Source organism: Botryllus schlosseri, chromosome 4 (assembly GCF_051294905.1).
Source record: "Botryllus schlosseri isolate E-star chromosome 4, Bs_hap1, whole genome shotgun sequence".
Lineage (NCBI taxonomy): Eukaryota > Metazoa > Chordata > Ascidiacea > Stolidobranchia > Styelidae > Botryllus > Botryllus schlosseri.
The window spans coordinates 13,668,679-13,686,311 of NC_137239.1; the positions used below are offsets into that span (position 1 = coordinate 13,668,679).

Genomic DNA, 17,633 nt, shown 5'->3' on the forward strand with positions numbered 1-17,633 from the left:
ATGACTACCAACTTTGATCCAGTCGCATTTCAAGATCATACTTTGAAACAATCCTTGAAACTTACAACTCTATTCACGACTGGGTTTTCCGTTTATCAAATAGAGTTTCAGTAAATACTATCGCGATATTTTTATGTGTTACTACACACAATAGAATCAATCAATGAAATAGCACCTGTTGTAAATATTTCTAACTTGACAACCACTTGTACATACCGCGATCGACTTGTGACGCGATGAGTTAAATCGAAATATTTCAATCTATTTGTCGAAACCTTGAACAAACTAGCAGGTTATTTTTTGTTGCAATCGAGTGAACGGAAATAGTATTACGTCTCAACATTTTAACATCTTCCCATACACAAAAGAGTAAAATACAAAAAAGCCTTGTCAAGTCAATCCGTTTGTAACTTACCCAACCAAAGCAAAAAGTATCCTTATGAAAAGTAAACAAGACTACGCGAGTAATCACCACAATCCAAAATCCATGGCAAGTTCGGTTGTAGTCATATACCGCCAAATCGTCTTTTTTATTTTTTCAACTGTAAAAGTCGTTACTATTCTGTAAGATAAAGTAATTACTACTCGATATATTTTATAAACCAAGGTAAATACTACTCGGTGTGTGGTTTGAGATTAACATATTACATTTGAGTATACCGGATTTGAATATCCGACCAATGTAGTTGAGAATTCATTTCTTACAATCGAACGCAGGTGTTATATTACAAATTTTCACGATGTAAACATATGAATTGACACACGGATTTTGACATATGAGATTTTGTAATAGTCGATCATGACTTGATTATTTAATTATGACATTATTAGACCAGGCTGTGTTGAAGGCTATTACGATACCAACAAACTTTTCAGAAACATTGTTATTAACATATCGATTTGTGAAACTAGATTAACATATCTGAAATGTTTTGATTAGGAAGATTAACCCATGTTCGTAAAAACCACGCAGCGTATTGTGGATATCAGGAAATATTTTACAAATGTAATTACCTCCAGTAACCAAGACTAAAGATGAAACAACAATTTCCTTTGTTGAACAATAACCGGCACAATACTTTATCATCGTAATCTGTGGTGAGAATTGAAACACTTTCGCACATTACCCGGTGTCAAGATATCACTCTAGGTGAATTTACATACCACCGCTTGATTAATACCTAATCCGTTCGCACCATTTCACATACTTTGATCATTACAAAAGTAAATTGGAATATGTTTGCTAGATGCATTCAATTCAGTTAGAAATGTCTGGTGCACAACAATCGTAATATCGAAAAAGTACTTGCTACACTATAATTCACTAAACGTGTTTTGTATTGTTGTTCATTTGTAGTATTGATTGTTTTTGAACCCTCAAATAATAATTCCCGACATGAAACTAAGCCGCCGAAAGTCGTTACCATCACAAAGAAACAATTTACACGATGTTTGCCAAATGTATCATATAGTTAGGTGTACTGGAATTATTTGTAAAACACACTCTGGTAAAGAAATCGAAAAGATATCCTACACCTAAATCTGATAAAACCATTTTGCACTTTGTGTTCGTCAGTAGTATCCATTTGAATTTTTCCATTTCCTCTCGTCAAAGTAGATGTAATCATAGTCGCTAAAGAACTTACTTGGATGTGTTTGAATTCTAGACATAGTTCTAATTTACTCGACGCAAGACCCAAGAACAACCGTAGTTTACAACCGTGCACACATATCCAAAATATCGCACACTCTGCTATTCCTAAAGTACAAACACCTGATACAAAATATTAGCCTACTTGTTGTGTTGTTGCGGCATCATCTTCACAATATCACCCTCTATACAAATGATGTTTATGTGTAACATGCTATTGATTTGAATCACACCCACCTGACGGAGGAGGATTTACTCAATCTTCACAAAATGGATATTGACCAACATCACATCATCGGATTGTATCTGTTTTGCTGGATATGAGTTATGTTAGTTTAACAGTAAACAAATTTCACCCTCTTGGATTATGAACTCAATGCGTTAGCGGTCATTCAATATTTTGTTTGTGTCAACTAGTTACTTTGTATGTTACTCCACAACTCTTACAAAAGTACGAAGGATATTAACATCACATTAAGTAATTAACTTTACTCGATATTCTCGCATTACGAAACTAAAGAATGGTTGGTTAGACTCTACAAACTGTTTCGATATCACAAGACCTTTATTGTCGGAATGGGTGTTCATGTATCTTAATAATCAAATAGTTCAACACAGAACTAGTACTAACAGAAACATCAGAGAGTTGTTTACACAAAAGTTTGTATGTGTACAGTATGCGAATACCATGTGTAAGTCCAGCACAATTGCGGTATCCATCCTAGTTTAGTTAACACAAATTTATTACAACGGGGGCACGTAAACTTTCGTGAAAGAAAAGCATACTCACTCCCAGAGGGTTATGTCAATGCCATAGCAGTACCCCAACAACAAAGTACATATGTTTTCTAGTCACGGTCCTTACATCTTTCACATAGATCAATCTACTTTGCTAACGAAAAGTGCTGAGTCATCACATGATCGCCCTCAAACAAAACAGCTAGTAGATATTACCAGCGAAATCAAGTTCTGTGACAAACTGATTACTAAAATTTCACCGCGTGAGCGAGCCAACACGAGTTTCCAATACGACATGCGAGAGATACCTATACTTGAAAGTACGACGTGCGAGCGCACCCATAACACATGGCGAATCACCACCACAGCTTATACCTGTAACGTTATCATGTCGCCGCGTCCATAAGAATAACGATATATCATTGTCGTCCAAAATATTACTTATAATTCCTACCTTTGTAACACCAAACCACGAGAGATGACTATTCTGATGTGTTATCTTGTGAGTGGTCGTAGGATTTTTACAAATATTTCACACCTTTTTAGAGTGTTAGTATGCGAACGCGGTTATTGTTGATATTCGAACCGCCGTCTACGCCGGCTCTGCGGTCAACTAATTACCAAAATATTACCTTGGAAGTGATTCCTAGATTTAGCAAACTATTTCGCACTGACTGGATTAGTGTAATAATCGATACGATAGTAGCACAAAACAGCTGCACGGGCAACAATTCAGCGCGCAGGTCATTCGAAATATAGGTCGCACGCACTGCGTAAATCCTCTTACAAGCCACGTTTCCGTTTGTGCGGTTATTGTTGGTGACTATTCAACACCACGCGAGAGATGCCTGAAAGTACGAATCACGACCGCACCCATAAGAACACATGGTGAGTCACCACAGATCCCGTAAGAATACATGACAGGCGAATCACCGCCACCGCCTATATCCACAACGTTAGTTCACTACCAAACAATCCATGGCAGGTCATCACCGCGACGTATACCTGAAAGGGTGGTATCACCAACGAGACCGCAGGTCATCGCCGCAGCCTATACCGAAAGGGTGGAGTCACCAACACGAGTTTTCACGGTATCTCATCGCCGCAGCCTATACCCGAAAGGGTGGTATCATCACCGCACCCATAAGAAACAATGGCAGGTCACCGCCACAAGGGGGGTCTAAAAGGGTGGGGTCATCACCCCGGGTTTTCAGGCAGGTCACCGCCGCACCCATAAGAGCCCCAGGCAAATCACGAGCGATCTACTATACTACTCACGTCGCTCGCGGTCGTCAAGGCCCATTCGATCTCAAATCGTTACCAACGCTCTCCACAGAAGATCCACAGATTGTACATATGTATTGCATATGTATATTATACATAAGTGAAATTGTCCAGCCTATACGCGGAATCATGTGCGTCTCGCGAAAGAGGTCTTTCTTTCATAGTTTAGTCTGGTACGTTCGAACGATTCCAATATATATTGACTACATGAATCAACCGAGTGGATTCACGAAATATAACATGCAACAGAGTAATCAATAACAACGGGGCCTCGTAGATATCTACATAATTAGTTATATATCACTAGCGCACCCTAGATTTTCGAAGACCCCGCACCTCCCTCAACTCTACCGTGAAATCTGATAACATGGGCTTAAAGAGACTCGAAAACATGTGCAATTACCAATATTATTGACAAAATTCAGTCATCATTTTTTGAATTGATTTACTCTGCGCGCGACTATGCAACACATATTCGGTGTGAAACCTTATTTGACTCTTCTGAATGTCTGATTGAAGGTTCTGCGGTATACCTTCATGTAATTACGGAAGAATCCAGACAACTTCCCTAATTGGTATTTGATCAAATCTAACGTCAGAAAGGGGAAGGCGCGTATTCCATTGCGCTATTGCGGGTAAATGCCTTGGATACAATGCTAAATAACGCTGCGGATGTATGTACTGTACATCATTGCGTTTTCACTGGACTTACTCAATAACCATGTATACCTAATTATCACCGAGTTATACATTAGCCTGCACTCACAAGGTCATTGTATGCAAATAGTACGACCGTACCGTTAACAAGATACTGCAACATTTCAAAGGCAATGAGCGATCGTATTGTATTTGAATCGCTATTTGATCGTCGTTCGATAGCAATAATAGTCCATAAATATCATAGTAATAGAGTTAGGGGTGGAGCTATAAGAGATGTGGATGATGATGCGAAATTAGAAAGCAATTAAACTAAATTTGCAGTGAGAATATTATATAAATTAACGATGAAAATAGTGACAATGTCAGCGTGAATACGAAGATCCATGTGCTACGTAGCACCAAGTCGAAATGTCACAGATTTGTTATGTCTTTGTTGCCTGAAAAAAATATGAAAATTAAGGTATGATCGACTCTTGCCAAAAGCCGCATTCCCTCAACTGACCTTGAAAAATAGTCCTCATCTGCTGCCATTGCAGGGGTAAAGGCCTCGGCTACCCACGGTGTGTTGGACTTGCCAGCTTGGACATGATTCAACGCGATTATTCTGGAAACGTATATGTTAGTGTGCACTGTGCATGGTGCTGATATGATTTGGAATGCTGCATGTTCGAATTTTGGGTCAATAATATTTTTGAACCGGATTAATGTTCGGCGGTTCGACGGTAAAGTCGTCTGTAGAACAAAACGGGACATATCTTATCTAATGGAGTCCTGTAATCATAGGTTGGGACTGGAGGAACATGAAGTGCTGCTGTGCTCATAATCCAGCGTCCGATGTTTCGGAATATTTTGTTTAAAACGTTGATAAGTCACCAATCTGCCGGTCACATCAACTGACGCCCGTGTGGCACTTGATATGTTTTGGACTATTCGAAGTTTTCAGTTACTATTCGGGATATATGTTTCCGCATCTTAAAAATTTATGCTCAGTTCAATTCAAAGGTCACTATTGCGCACCCCACTTCGACAACTTATCATATACTGAGCCGATAAATCATCAACACATCCAAACGGATTAGCATTCGTTTACTTGGATTCTTACTTCCTTTATTGGCCCTTGTGGAGCCGACACGCTAGGCGTGTAAGATTGACTCATAACGGTAAATGAAAAAAAAATTAGTCACTCACCCGTTTGGAGTTAAGTAATTCATCCCATCGCCAGTTTCAGAGTACAATACACCGCTAATTGGAATATTTTCATTTCTCGACAGGGCCATTTCGATGGGTGGTATCGGAGTGACTCTAGACATGGTCTCCCTTTGCTTTGGACCTTGCAATGTTCGGACTTTAATTTCGTTCGGGCGGTTGAGTGCGTACGAAATTTTAGTGACATGGTCGCTAGCACCTCTAGTTCTGTGTATTCTTGAGCGCCGCCGGATAGCCAACTCCTGTTGTGGGGAATCTGCTTGGTTAGTAAGACCTTCTTTCGTTGTCTGCGGTCGTTCATTTTGCAATGATATTTCCCTCGGGGTGAAAGCAGACCGGTTATTATTGCGCGCTCTGTCGAAGGAACGGATCGGATGCGACCTTTTAGGTAGCAGTGAATTCTGATACAGTCTGGTGGCGGCGCTGAATGTCGATTCGATCCCGACTCTTTTGGTGTTCCAGTGTCTCCAGCCTCTCGCTCTATGCGTTACGCGCACTTTCATATGCCTTTGATTGAATGGGGTATGGTTGGCGGTGACTTCATTCCCAACTGTTTGGGGTCTGCTCGAATGCAGTGGAAGTACTTGTACATCGTCGTCAGCGCCGTGTCTTGTCATGTCTAGATACACAACCAATATATGTGAGCGTGTTATGATCATAGGTTCTCATTACAAAGAAATTCTACTCTTTTCGAGTGATCAAGTAAATTTCAAGTTTTTAGCCTATACGTATCCATTTGTATTTACGAGGTTTTTAAGTAAGCTACTAACTTTTTTATCACTTGCTTGCATCACTTTATTAGTGAGCATGCCATGACCACTGGGTGGCTAAGCCTCTGTATCACAGTAACCGAATATATTTTCGAAAATTGCACGTGTCTGTAGTGTTATTTTACGTTGGTCACGAAGATGCACCACACAATTAAAAAAGTGGCCACCTCAGATTAAATACTAAAAGTAGCCTAGATGCGACCTTCGATCAAATCTACTCTTGAGACTATTTACTCGGGTAGTAGTCAGATCTTCATTTCCTACTTGTACTTAAAATAGTTGTGAAATGACTTTGAAATTGCTTTTTCTACCACTACACTTGAGTAGCTTATAAACGCTGACTATACTTTGATTACAATTAATTGTGATATAAGTCCTATATTTAAACATTAGCTTACTTGCAAGATTTATTCCAGGCCACGATGATGATTGTATACGATTTCCCTTAATCCCAGAATCTGGAACAACGTTATACGATGGATAGATATCCCCGGACGTGACCGGACGCTGTTTACTCCGCGCCATTCCCGATTGGTTGCTACAACAAAGGTACGCTTCTTAGTCTTGTATGCTCTTCACGTCGTACTACGACAGTATATGGTATAGCCTATTCAGACAATACTATTTTAGTTGGGACAGACAATAAAATTCTAAGCCTGACGGATATACTTGTTCTGTCAGGATTGACTTTTCGTATAAAAACACGAGCCAGACCCTCGATGTAGCACCCTGGGATATTAAGCATTGGGTGTCATTACCGTGACAACTCTGCAGCTTTGTCACAGACTACCATACGGAAGGTGAAATCATGTAAAACCAACAGACGCCAATGACGATTGGAAGGCTGTCATCACATAAATAGCCAGCAAGGCATAAACGATCCTTAAAAAAATCCTGATTCGAGACACGGTAAGACCATGTGCATTGTGATAACTGGGGCGTTTTTTTTGTTGACATGTCAAAATATGTGTAAATTTGTCAAAATTGTAGCGGTAGGTCAAAATTTGTCAAAATTGTTCATAAAGTCAAAACATATTGGACGTCTGCATTTCGTTTGTATCGTAGATTTTGCACTGTCATTTCATATTTTACAGCTTGTAGCCTACTTTATAGGCCTCCCGTTGAAAACGGCTAATTGGCTGCTCATTACGAATCATAAACGGTCAAATAAAAGAAATAGGTAGACATGGTGTTCTCGTCAACGTACCGCAATATCCTAACTGAAGAAAGACTCCTTGGGCATTGTATCATTCTTACATTAAGAAGCGCATGATAAAAAATTGTAATGTAGACAACATTGTCAGAATGAAGCAACACGGTGGGTCACCAGCAGTGTACGCACAACTTGAGTGTAGTCAGCCAACAACTGCTGCTTTTGAACGTCCTTGGCAAGCTTCTTAGTAAGGACATGCACTTTCTACCCAAGAATGTAGGAAAGTATGTCTCGTCGTATACAAATTTTTTTAATTATTTCTACCATAATACGTATTGTAACCATTGGAATTCTTCATAGGGCCAGATTTCGTTGAAATATTGCTTTTTTCATGTCAAAAGTTGCCTGTTTCTAAGTCAAAACTGTTTTTTCAGGCCAAACTTCGTTAGGACAGCCAGTTCCAACCAGAAATGAAGATAAGTGGTACCATTTTAGCATTCTGTGGGAAAACACCTAATTTACATACGTTAGGTCAAGATTTGGTCAAAATTCAGTTTGTTGAGGTCAATAAAAGTCAGAATTTTGATTTTTTAGGTCAAAATTGTCATTTTTTGAACTAAAAAAATGCCCTAGTGATAACATATTTGAGCAGTCGCATCGTCTGCTTCACTCGTATATCTCGTAGTCGTTATCTCAACTTATCGTAATTGACAACAAAACCACCATCTATGGAGCAATATTCAGGTCTGGAACTCAGATGTGTTCAAATTTCTAGTATGTGATCCGATGTATATTCCTCGCGTGCCAACACGTATTGAGCTTACTTGTTGCCACGAATCCGTGATAAAACCGGTTTAGCGGGTGGGAAGGACGAATTCGCTGCGCCGCTATTATTGAGTTGAGACAACAGCCGGTTGACGTATGTCTGCCTGGACTTCTTAATCTGAGTCCTTCCATCCTTGTACGGCGGTATCGGGTTGGCTGGGGCGTAGGCAGTTCGTAACGTTCCGATAGTGTTGCGTGGCGATTGTGCAGGATTTGACTTCGGATCTGACGAGTCCGTCGTCTGTAGCACCGGCTTGTTGGCGTCCGGTTTCGTTGCATCAGTTGGGGTGCTGGGATTACAACAGGTAAATATTGCGATTTTATTAGGATGAAGAATACGGTCCTATTTATTACCGTTGCAGCATCTCTGCGTTTTGCTTGCGGACGTCTTCAAAAAATTTTCTTCGTTTGCCATTGGTGGAAGTAGATTTTCTCTGTGATGTGAAAGACATATATTGTGAAAGAGTAATTCGCCGATCTTCAATAAGGGCGACAACTTCATTGTGATTAGATTGACTCAATCTTGAATTATAGTCGACCACGATTTGCGTTGTATCATACGCGTCATTGTTTTGAAAAACTTGATACAGAAAAACATTCGGGCATATCACTTTAACCAACACGGTATTGGATTGTGAGCTTATCCCAGAGTACAAAGTGGTTGATTTGGCCGGCCCAAGAAAAAGTTTGCCAGTTTTAAGATATATCTGGTGCATCTCGTCGATCATTTGCCTATTTCGTCGTGGATACTGATCATGTCTGTGTGGATCATTCAAATACACACGGATAATACATGAATAACGTACTATTGATCTCCAACCTGAAAGATCATACAGCTGCAATTACAATAGAAGCGTGGTTTTAAACATCGTACCCTCCCTGACGAATCATCTTTGCTACTTCCATTTATCCCGTCATAGAACGAATCATTGCCTTCGTCGTCCCTTCCAGCAGTCGGTAATAAGATTTCTATCGGTGTCCGCCACCGTCTGTGCTCTACCTCAGCTTCGTCGATGGTGTCCCCAAAAGGGACTTCCCTTTTACGAAGGATGAAATAGAATACATCGAATTCGCGGTGAATCGAATTTTACCGACTTTCTCCACGTCTGAATTTCCAGAAACTTCAGCGGCGTCAAAAATTTACATAGCTCGTCTTTTGATACAGTGTTCTTTAGAATAGCTTCATTTGCCTGCAAGAAAATATTTCATTTGCGTTGGTCTACTTATAGCAGCACTTGTAATTCTCCTCGCAAAACCCGGGACCTAATAAGTTCAACCCTGCAATTCTAAGCTAATACGCTAGCAAATTCAGCAGTATCGCAACCTCTACTAAAACGCACTATAACAATGAACACATTTTTCCATAGCTCGCCGCCTAGTGAGTTTTGCTGACGGATAGCAAATTATCCTTCGGTATTAACCGAAACATATTTCACATATGCCAATTGTACAGATGTAGCATAAGTCGCTTGACTGTGAAGTCTAAATTTGGCCATGAAAAGTAGTATGTGGCCAAATGTATTTCTCTTAATTGCCGACACCTAGGGTATGTTTGACTCATGCACTATACTTGTCAAGCTTTCATAGCCTACATTTAGCGAATTTTCTGTGTAAGGATTACTATATGCGACAAATGATGAGTTTCGGCAACAGCACATTGTGAACTGAGTCTAGAGGAAAGAACAGCAATGCCAAACACAGCGCTCATTGTCAACTTCTGATACGAGACCTATCTACAATTATCAATGCAGACACTTCCAAGACTATAAAAAAGCTATCTATATATAGTTACATGTCATACAAAAAGGTATATGAGCAATCGTTCGATCACATCGGAGATACCTTCGACCCACCCCACCCCCACGAACTTCTTAAATTTTCATACAGGTCACGCGTATGCCCGTAGCAACGGATTTTACTCATCTGTCACATGCAATTTTTATGCGCACATTCAAGAACAAACATCCATCTTACTTCAGCGTCTTGTATGTAGGACCGTTCCTCGTGTTTATTCAGCTGATCACACTTCATCTTAGTGTTGGAGTTTCTTTGCACAAGCTTCGAACCTAAAACAGAAGTTAATGCGTTGCTATATCGTGATATCAGTCTATATGGGTGAAATCAATGCGTCAATAAATCTATAATCTCCCATGTTTCCTCTGTTTAAACAACTATATAATTCAAGATTCTTATCTGTAAGTGCTAATAATGAAAGTGGAGATCCGCTATATATAGATTTTGATATGCAATAACCCAGATACCAGGTATTTTCCGAACTAGATACCTGTGGTCGCTGGTGCAACTCTACGAATCTTACATTATTTACAACCACTAATTTTATTGGATCCGTATCCCATTCCGGAGCAAATATTTACCATCCAAGCGTGTAAAGTAGGTGCGAAAACGATTTCTTCGTGAATGTTTGCTACAGTAACTATTTCAAACGAACTTAGCATGGGTACAGAACAGACAAAGAGTCGTGTCAATATTATATAGAATACCCTGACTGTCATAAAATGGATGAATTGCCGATTACTTTTGATCATGTTCAAATAGGACGTTTACATGCCCGGCAATAAATAATGAATTATTATAGGATATACAGCGCAGGCTCTATACCAGTAGTTGCTAACCGGTAGGCCAGTACACTGCAAGTCTGAAGCTTAATTTCTTTTGCGACACCCTTGACAAACTTTCACAATTCGGGCACACGCCTCAACTGATGTATCTAAAATATGTGAAATATACCAGTTATACTTCAATGAGGTCACTGTACTTGCATTAATCAGTAGGGAAGGTGTGAACGCGAGGTTCACGTTCGCTTTCTGTGTGTGAACCTCAAAAATTTTAACAATTACTTGCTTATTTACAAAAGTTTGCTCGAAATATTCAACATTCTGTTTGTATATATGTAGTGAATCTATGCTGTGAGCTTGACCCGCAATCACACAACATGAAGAACGAAATACACTACATGTAGGTAACTGGCGAATGATGCTTATTCAACCAATCACTGTAATTGATATAAAGGATACATCGTTGTCCAATGTCAAAAATATAGCAGGCGTACGGGATCTATCTTGATTTAATATGTTTATTGCATCATAATAAAAACCAAATCCGTGCGCGCTCAATATCAATATGGCAATAGTCAGAATCGAATACATTGTGCGGTCTAGCCTTGACCGTTTCAAACTTATGTTCTGGTGCAAGTACTCGTCGAAATCGTTGGCAAAGCGACGAAAGATATCGATAATATTTTATTTTTTTGTATGAGTTGTGCCGATATTCGAAAAGTACGCCCAGAAATTGTATTTTATCCATTTCAATGACCATGCTAGGAGTGAGAAAAATGAGTACAGTTTGAATACGAAGCATTCGATAACACCCAAAAGTTTTTAGAAATTGAGTTGAACATGACTTGAACTTGATATTGAACAATGAACACTATTACTTGGACTCAGATTTGAGCGTCATTCCAGGGCAAGTTTTTGTTGCAGTTAAATCCGTGAAAAGTTGCATTTATTTTTGTAAAAAGTTAAAAAGTTGCAGAAGTTGCATTATGACCACATTTTGCTCGGTTGACTAATAAAAAAAACGGTCCATTTTCCGGCTCAGCTCCCGAAATACCCGTAAAAGCGTTACTTCGGTGCTGATTTACGGTGTTTCAGTCGAATTTGTCCGTGTATTCCACCAAAATCGAAAATACTTTCATGAAAAATCGAGAAAGTTGCAAAATGTTGCAAAAAGTTGCATCGAAAAAATGGACAAAAGTGGCGAAAAGTTGCACTATAAGATTCCTTCAAACAGCTTAAAACAGCATTCTACATATCTTACGACTATTTAGGAAGCTGCCGGAAGCTGTAAAAAAAAGTTGCAAAGTTGCAAAAACTTGCCCTTCATTACTTTGACTCGAACTGGACCCTTTGTTCCCTGATTCTACTTGACTTGAGTCATAAGTATAAAAGTAAGATTGACTAGAGACTGAAAACCTTGCGACTTAGTTACAACCCTGACCAGTATCAAACACGACAGTTATGAAATATTCCCAGTGTCTTGTGTCATACTGTTCAGATGCTTCACAATATTACAAAATAAATGGGGAAATGTTTTCGTTTGTGCGAGCATAACTCAAGAGGTGGATCATGGAAACAGAAAATGCGCCACGAATATAAAAAGTTTAAGTGCCACTGTGCGCTGTATCCTATCGTTGCTATCACCCCATTGATTGTATCGGTGTGATATCCATCTGCCTGAAATATCGCATCGGACACTGGTATTTACCCGATATTCGTGTAACTAAAGAGAATGAGCTCTTACCAAGAAATCTTTGACGATGCAACATATTGCGCTGTATATTGCAAGCTGTACTGTACACCGAACACTGACCCGTAATAATTTCTATTTGACGCCACTTACAGGTACTCCCATTCTTATTGTACGTTGCTGCTTATGTCGACAGAAACAATACTTATCCTGGTTTGGCTGAAACCTGTTGGCTACAGCGTGAAAACCTCTCGAATCCTGAGTGCTATACACTTCCATTTTGACAAACGGCAAACTATGTTATCTTATCTTATAGTACTACGAGTACAGTATATATGACCAATGACCATGACTATGCGCGTGAAATCGCCTGGGATAGTCGGAAATACAGCTGATTGCACTCGTATGTGCGATTTATTTCATGCGCATGATGTGAAGATACACATTACACAAGTATCATATTGGGATGTTCTACTTCACTGTAAACTCCGTCCTTACGATTGTAGGCGGTAAGTGATATTGTCGTCAGCACTGAAGTCTAGTTATTCGTGCGGTAAGCCTAATAATATTACCGTCTGGTATGGCTATCTCATAGGTAAATGTAGTTATTATGAACTAATGCAATGGTCCTCAACCGTTTTCCTATCATGGCCCCTGATGGCACATTTTGGACTTCCCTTACTCCCATCTTTAAAAATAACTGGTTAATGCTTGCGATTAATTAACCAAATTAAGATGTAATCATAGTCTCCGTTTCAGTACAACTTAGGCCAATTAGGCCGCAGTGGCCGGGAACCTTTTTCATCCGAAGAGCCATATTGACCCTATTTTTTCAATTTTAACTCCCAAAGAGTCATACATGTCAATCAACTGTTACGTCACAATTGAAAATGTGTGACGTCATGGTGGCACTCATTCAAACTCACTACATGGCATTAATCGTGTGCGCCACATTTTCTGAAAACTCGTACTAATCAGCATGCTGGTTGCCTTATTTGAGCATGCGAAACTTTAATTACGAGAACGTAGGTTCGTCGTGATGCTCTTTTTAATGCGATAACCCACGATCGCATGCGTAGGTGAAGCTAAACATGGTCACTACAGCCGTATATTGGCCTACCCACTCTAAGCTGTGATAGGCTACATTAGGGACGTGGTGTCAGGGAAGGCAATTGAGGCAGTGCTTTACCTGTCGTCAGGATGAGTGAACTAAAATTGTGAAACCTTTAATTACTATTGGTATTTTCTATTCATGTTCATGAATGACTAAATTTTGAACATTTTTCCTCCACATTTACATAATTTGAATATTTATTGTTCGAAAATAAAACGAAAAACGAGCGGTAAGGTACAGACAGGCCAAGCCTTGCCACTGATAACGCCATTCATCCTAAATATCTTTGAATTTATTCTAACTGATATTAATAAAATATAATTGTCGCACTGATTCCGAAAATCTAAATATTGATCGACTTCCCAATCCTCAAAGTATTCAGCCGTAACATATAACGTTGCGCTACACGCCTATTTTATCGCCGGTAGAGCTACTTGCCAATCAAGAACGTGGATAGCGATGGCGTTGTTTGTAAATCGAGTTTGTAATTGTGAATGTCACGTCCACGGCAGAACATTTCGCGCCATAGATCAGGAAGACATTGTGTATTTGAAAACTGCGTTGTCATATTGGTGTCTCCATGTCCGCTATTCTCTTTGATCAATCAACATATCGCGCAATCCAAGATTTCATGTCGGGTAGGCTTCATCGAATTCGCGAGTGATATTGGTCGCGGCACGACAGTAACTAAAATTTGAGGATTTTGGAAAGAGTTCAAGCCCCTAAGCCTGAAGACGGCATTGCCTTTACCTCTCAAAGACATGTTCATACTGCCACGGGAATAATTAGTCTGGTCGTGATGAAAATTTACTAACTAGTTGCTGCAATATTGATCAATTCAGTACAAAAAATAAATATTTGGAAAAGAGCCATATCTTGTACCCAAAAGAGCCATATATGGCTCGCGAGCCATAGGTTCCCGACCAATGAATTAGGGTAAAGATGATACTGCCCTATTGATATCAAGATGGCGAATCTTGGAATACTGGAGGACATGCAGTATCACGTATTATTGTGGATTGCGAGTTTCTTGCGATGTTTAGTTTACATATATGGCACTGCCAATAGTGATATATTTTACAGTAAAATTATTGCGAATACTGAATTCAAAGTATTACCGTCTCTCGAAAAGGATCGTGTTTAAATGTGACTAAATTGACTAAACACATTGTATAACTGTAATCGGTAACTGGACGGTAAAGACAATGCGCGACAATTATTTTCAAAGTTTAGAATGAATTTTGTCGAATTTCCTCCTCTTCTTCCAACGAGTGTGAATTTATCTCTTTGAGCGCAATTTCCCACCGGTTTACCAGCCACAGATCTAATGATTGCTATTAGGGCGCCAAAAATGATGATCAATATCGAAATTAGCCCCACCGCATCCACAATTATAATGAGAAGCGTAGTTTTGAGAACTACGCTACCTGACAATGTTTACCTCGACGCACACCGCTTTCCGGTTTTTTATCCTTCTTTGCATCATTTGGGGTATTCGTGCGTTTTGTCGGCTCCGACGCTCGTATCTTTACGACAAATGACCTGATCTCATTTCGAGGGGTTTGTGGATAAAGCTCTTCGATAATTACGCACCCACCAGCATCATTTTTACCGTTATTCGGATGATTATAATTGAAATTCAGATCATACTGTGGTTCTATACTCATCTTTAAAAAACGATATAGCATTCACATATACTCGATAACATGCAGGCTACGTAGTCTAGGTTGTATTTTTTTCTGTGGTACACTGTAAAATCATGGGTGGTGAATAAGCGTATTTGCAAGAGTTTCATCCAGGGCATGGTGAAAATCTGGCCATCGGGGCTTTTCGAAGTCGAATTCTGCCTTAACACTCATTCCAATGAGTGAAAACGAGTCAAATACACATATATGTAAGGAAATATACCATATGAGTGTAGTGGGGTCACAACTGTCTCTTCCTCGTATAAACCCAGAGAAATAAACTAGACATTGAATAGACCTATATACAGAGAAAGGAAAACGCTGATTGATAATGATGATTGGCTCTAAATTGAAACACACGGATAAAGAAATACTGTACTGGCGTTAGCAAGTTAGTTGAAATATTCGATCGACACCCCAAGAACGGGGTTTCTGAATTCTGAAGTAGGTATCTCCAAAAGAAAATGGTGTATCCGACTCGTTTTCCCCAATTGTAACTCGTGTGAAAGCAACATTGTACCTGATTGCGTGGTTCACCTGATTCGCATCATAAGCTTTTACAGAAATTGACGAAATACCTCATTTAATTCACTCTGTATGTCCATGAGTAGACAGGTTATACGTGGTAGTCATACTATAACCTGATAGGTTTTAGAGTTCCGCACACACTTTGGACGCGATTGTGGCAGGATAGCCGTAACTAATTTACCAGTACAGAGTTATGGTACAATAGGGTAGTCGTGAGTCGTAACGATATGACATATTCGTGGGGAAATAGTGCTATATAGAGAACAGAATAATAATTATGATCTCCTGATGAAGTAACGAATACATCTGTATATATAACAGAGTAAGAAAATCGATATAAACACAGGAAGCACGTATCACTGTTTATTACAAGTTCATCACGCTATGAAAAGCTTGATAGATACTTTCTTCCTTTTTGTCAGCGGCCGTTTATGATTTGCAAGTAAAGTGAGTTTTGCGTACATTTTATCGTATGTTGACGACTAGCAGAATTTATCGTATGTGTCAAGATTTAGATTAGGGATATATATCTTGGCTGGCTAAAGAGACGGTATTCAATATCCATTGATGTGCGACGCCACAGATATCACCACATTTATTGTTTCAATAACGAAGAGCTGGGTGACGCATTTTGCTTGTTGATGCAGCGTGAATTAATCCAACTTATACAATGTGTCGATGATAAGTTTAATAAAATATTTTATCATCAACATCAACTCCACTAGTCGCTGTCATTGTGAATTACTATGCTTCCTAACCACAACACACTGTTCTTATGTCTACCCCTGACCCAGACGTAACATCTCCATTCAATCGGTAAATCGCCAACGCCACGCTATTGTCACGAGCTATTGTTCGTTCCTGTAAACCCATCTTGTAATCGCCAACTTAACTCGGAGACTGCCATATACGTGATTTTGTGGTAATATTCCTACGAAGTCAAACACTGCTTGGCGCTACAGTTTGTTTGCCAGGGTATTCCTTATATTCAACAGCAGACATCGCCATTGTGAATTGGATAGTGACGTAGGCCTACTCACTATTCAGTATACCTGAAATAATAATAATTAATACAGCTGTAAAGGCACCTTAGTATTTGAAAATATTATATCTAGTATTGACACAGTGTGCTTTATTTTACAATTTATATGCACATGCAGTCAATATTTTGAGGATGTTGGTGCTAGATAGTCCTGGTTGATCACGATAAATAATCATGTGGTGTATCACTTTATTCCTACACATTTCTTACGAGATACTCTGATTCTACGCGTAATGAGAAGATGTTGACGCCCCTTTAGCAAGATGAGAAAGTTCATCAATGTATAGGCGTCGAGGGCGAGACACTAACTTATGGAGAGGGCCATAGGAAATAAACAGTTCTGAATATCACACAGGTGTCGCCAAGGGACATTACCTTCGAGTCTTCGGTCTTGTCTTTCGTCATTAGTATTCCTCGTACGAAGTCGGCCAATGAGAATATTACGAGCTGATGGTGATATCCAAGTGCTTAGTACTGCGTGTACTATTTATCCAATGATCGTAATAGGTAAAATAATGTCCTGTTTTAAATAGATACACGTACAATTTCAATAACCCTGCGCACATAATAGGTAAATTAGGCCTTATGGACCGAATTTAAGAGTCATTTTGACTGACAAAATATTGCTGGAACGCGCAAGTGCTCTTAACACTCATGAGGGAGCTTCACTGGCTTCAAGTACTTCTCAGGAGTGTTTATGCCATCGAAAGG

At 39.4% G+C, this 17,633-nt stretch overlaps 1 protein-coding gene across 4 annotated transcripts; it reads right to left on the minus strand.

Moving 5' to 3' along the window:
* Positions 1–4,227: 4,227 nt before the first annotated feature.
* On the minus strand, positions 4,228–17,464 carry LOC145437074 (uncharacterized). 4 transcript variants are annotated; one of them, XM_080314252.1, is made up of 10 exons: positions 17,298–17,464; positions 10,262–10,353; positions 9,383–9,477; positions 9,162–9,324; positions 8,642–8,721; positions 8,287–8,577; positions 6,708–6,847; positions 5,522–6,158; positions 4,836–4,937; positions 4,228–4,770 (listed from the first exon to the last, which is right to left on the minus strand). In XM_080314252.1, the coding sequence occupies exons 2-10, from the start codon at positions 10,316–10,318 to the stop codon at positions 4,722–4,724; spliced, it is 1,614 nt and encodes a 537-aa protein (XP_080170378.1). In that variant the 5' UTR covers positions 10,319–10,353; positions 17,298–17,464; the 3' UTR covers positions 4,228–4,721. The 4 variants fall into 4 exon arrangements, with proteins under 4 accessions (XP_080170378.1, XP_080170375.1, XP_080170377.1 ...); XM_080314249.1 differs by lacking the exon at positions 17,298–17,464 and adding an exon at positions 15,109–16,298; XM_080314251.1 differs by lacking the exon at positions 17,298–17,464 and adding an exon at positions 12,608–13,328.
* Positions 17,465–17,633: the final 169 nt, after the last annotated feature.

What these genes read in the sequence shown, in the direction of transcription:
- LOC145437074 (XM_080314249.1), bottom strand. Translation starts at nt 15,355, where the DNA reads ATGCTATATCGTTTTTTAAAGATGAGTATAGAACCACAGTATGATCTG. An exon ending in TCACGGATTCGTGGCAACAA is followed by an intron (nt 6,848 to 8,286) that starts GTAAGCTCAATA and finishes CCTTTGTTGTAG; the next exon opens with CAACCAATCGGGAATGGCGC. An exon ending in GATGAGGACTATTTTTCAAG is followed by an intron (nt 4,771 to 4,835) that starts GTCAGTTGAGGG and finishes TATTTTTTTCAG; the next exon opens with GCAACAAAGACATAACAAAT.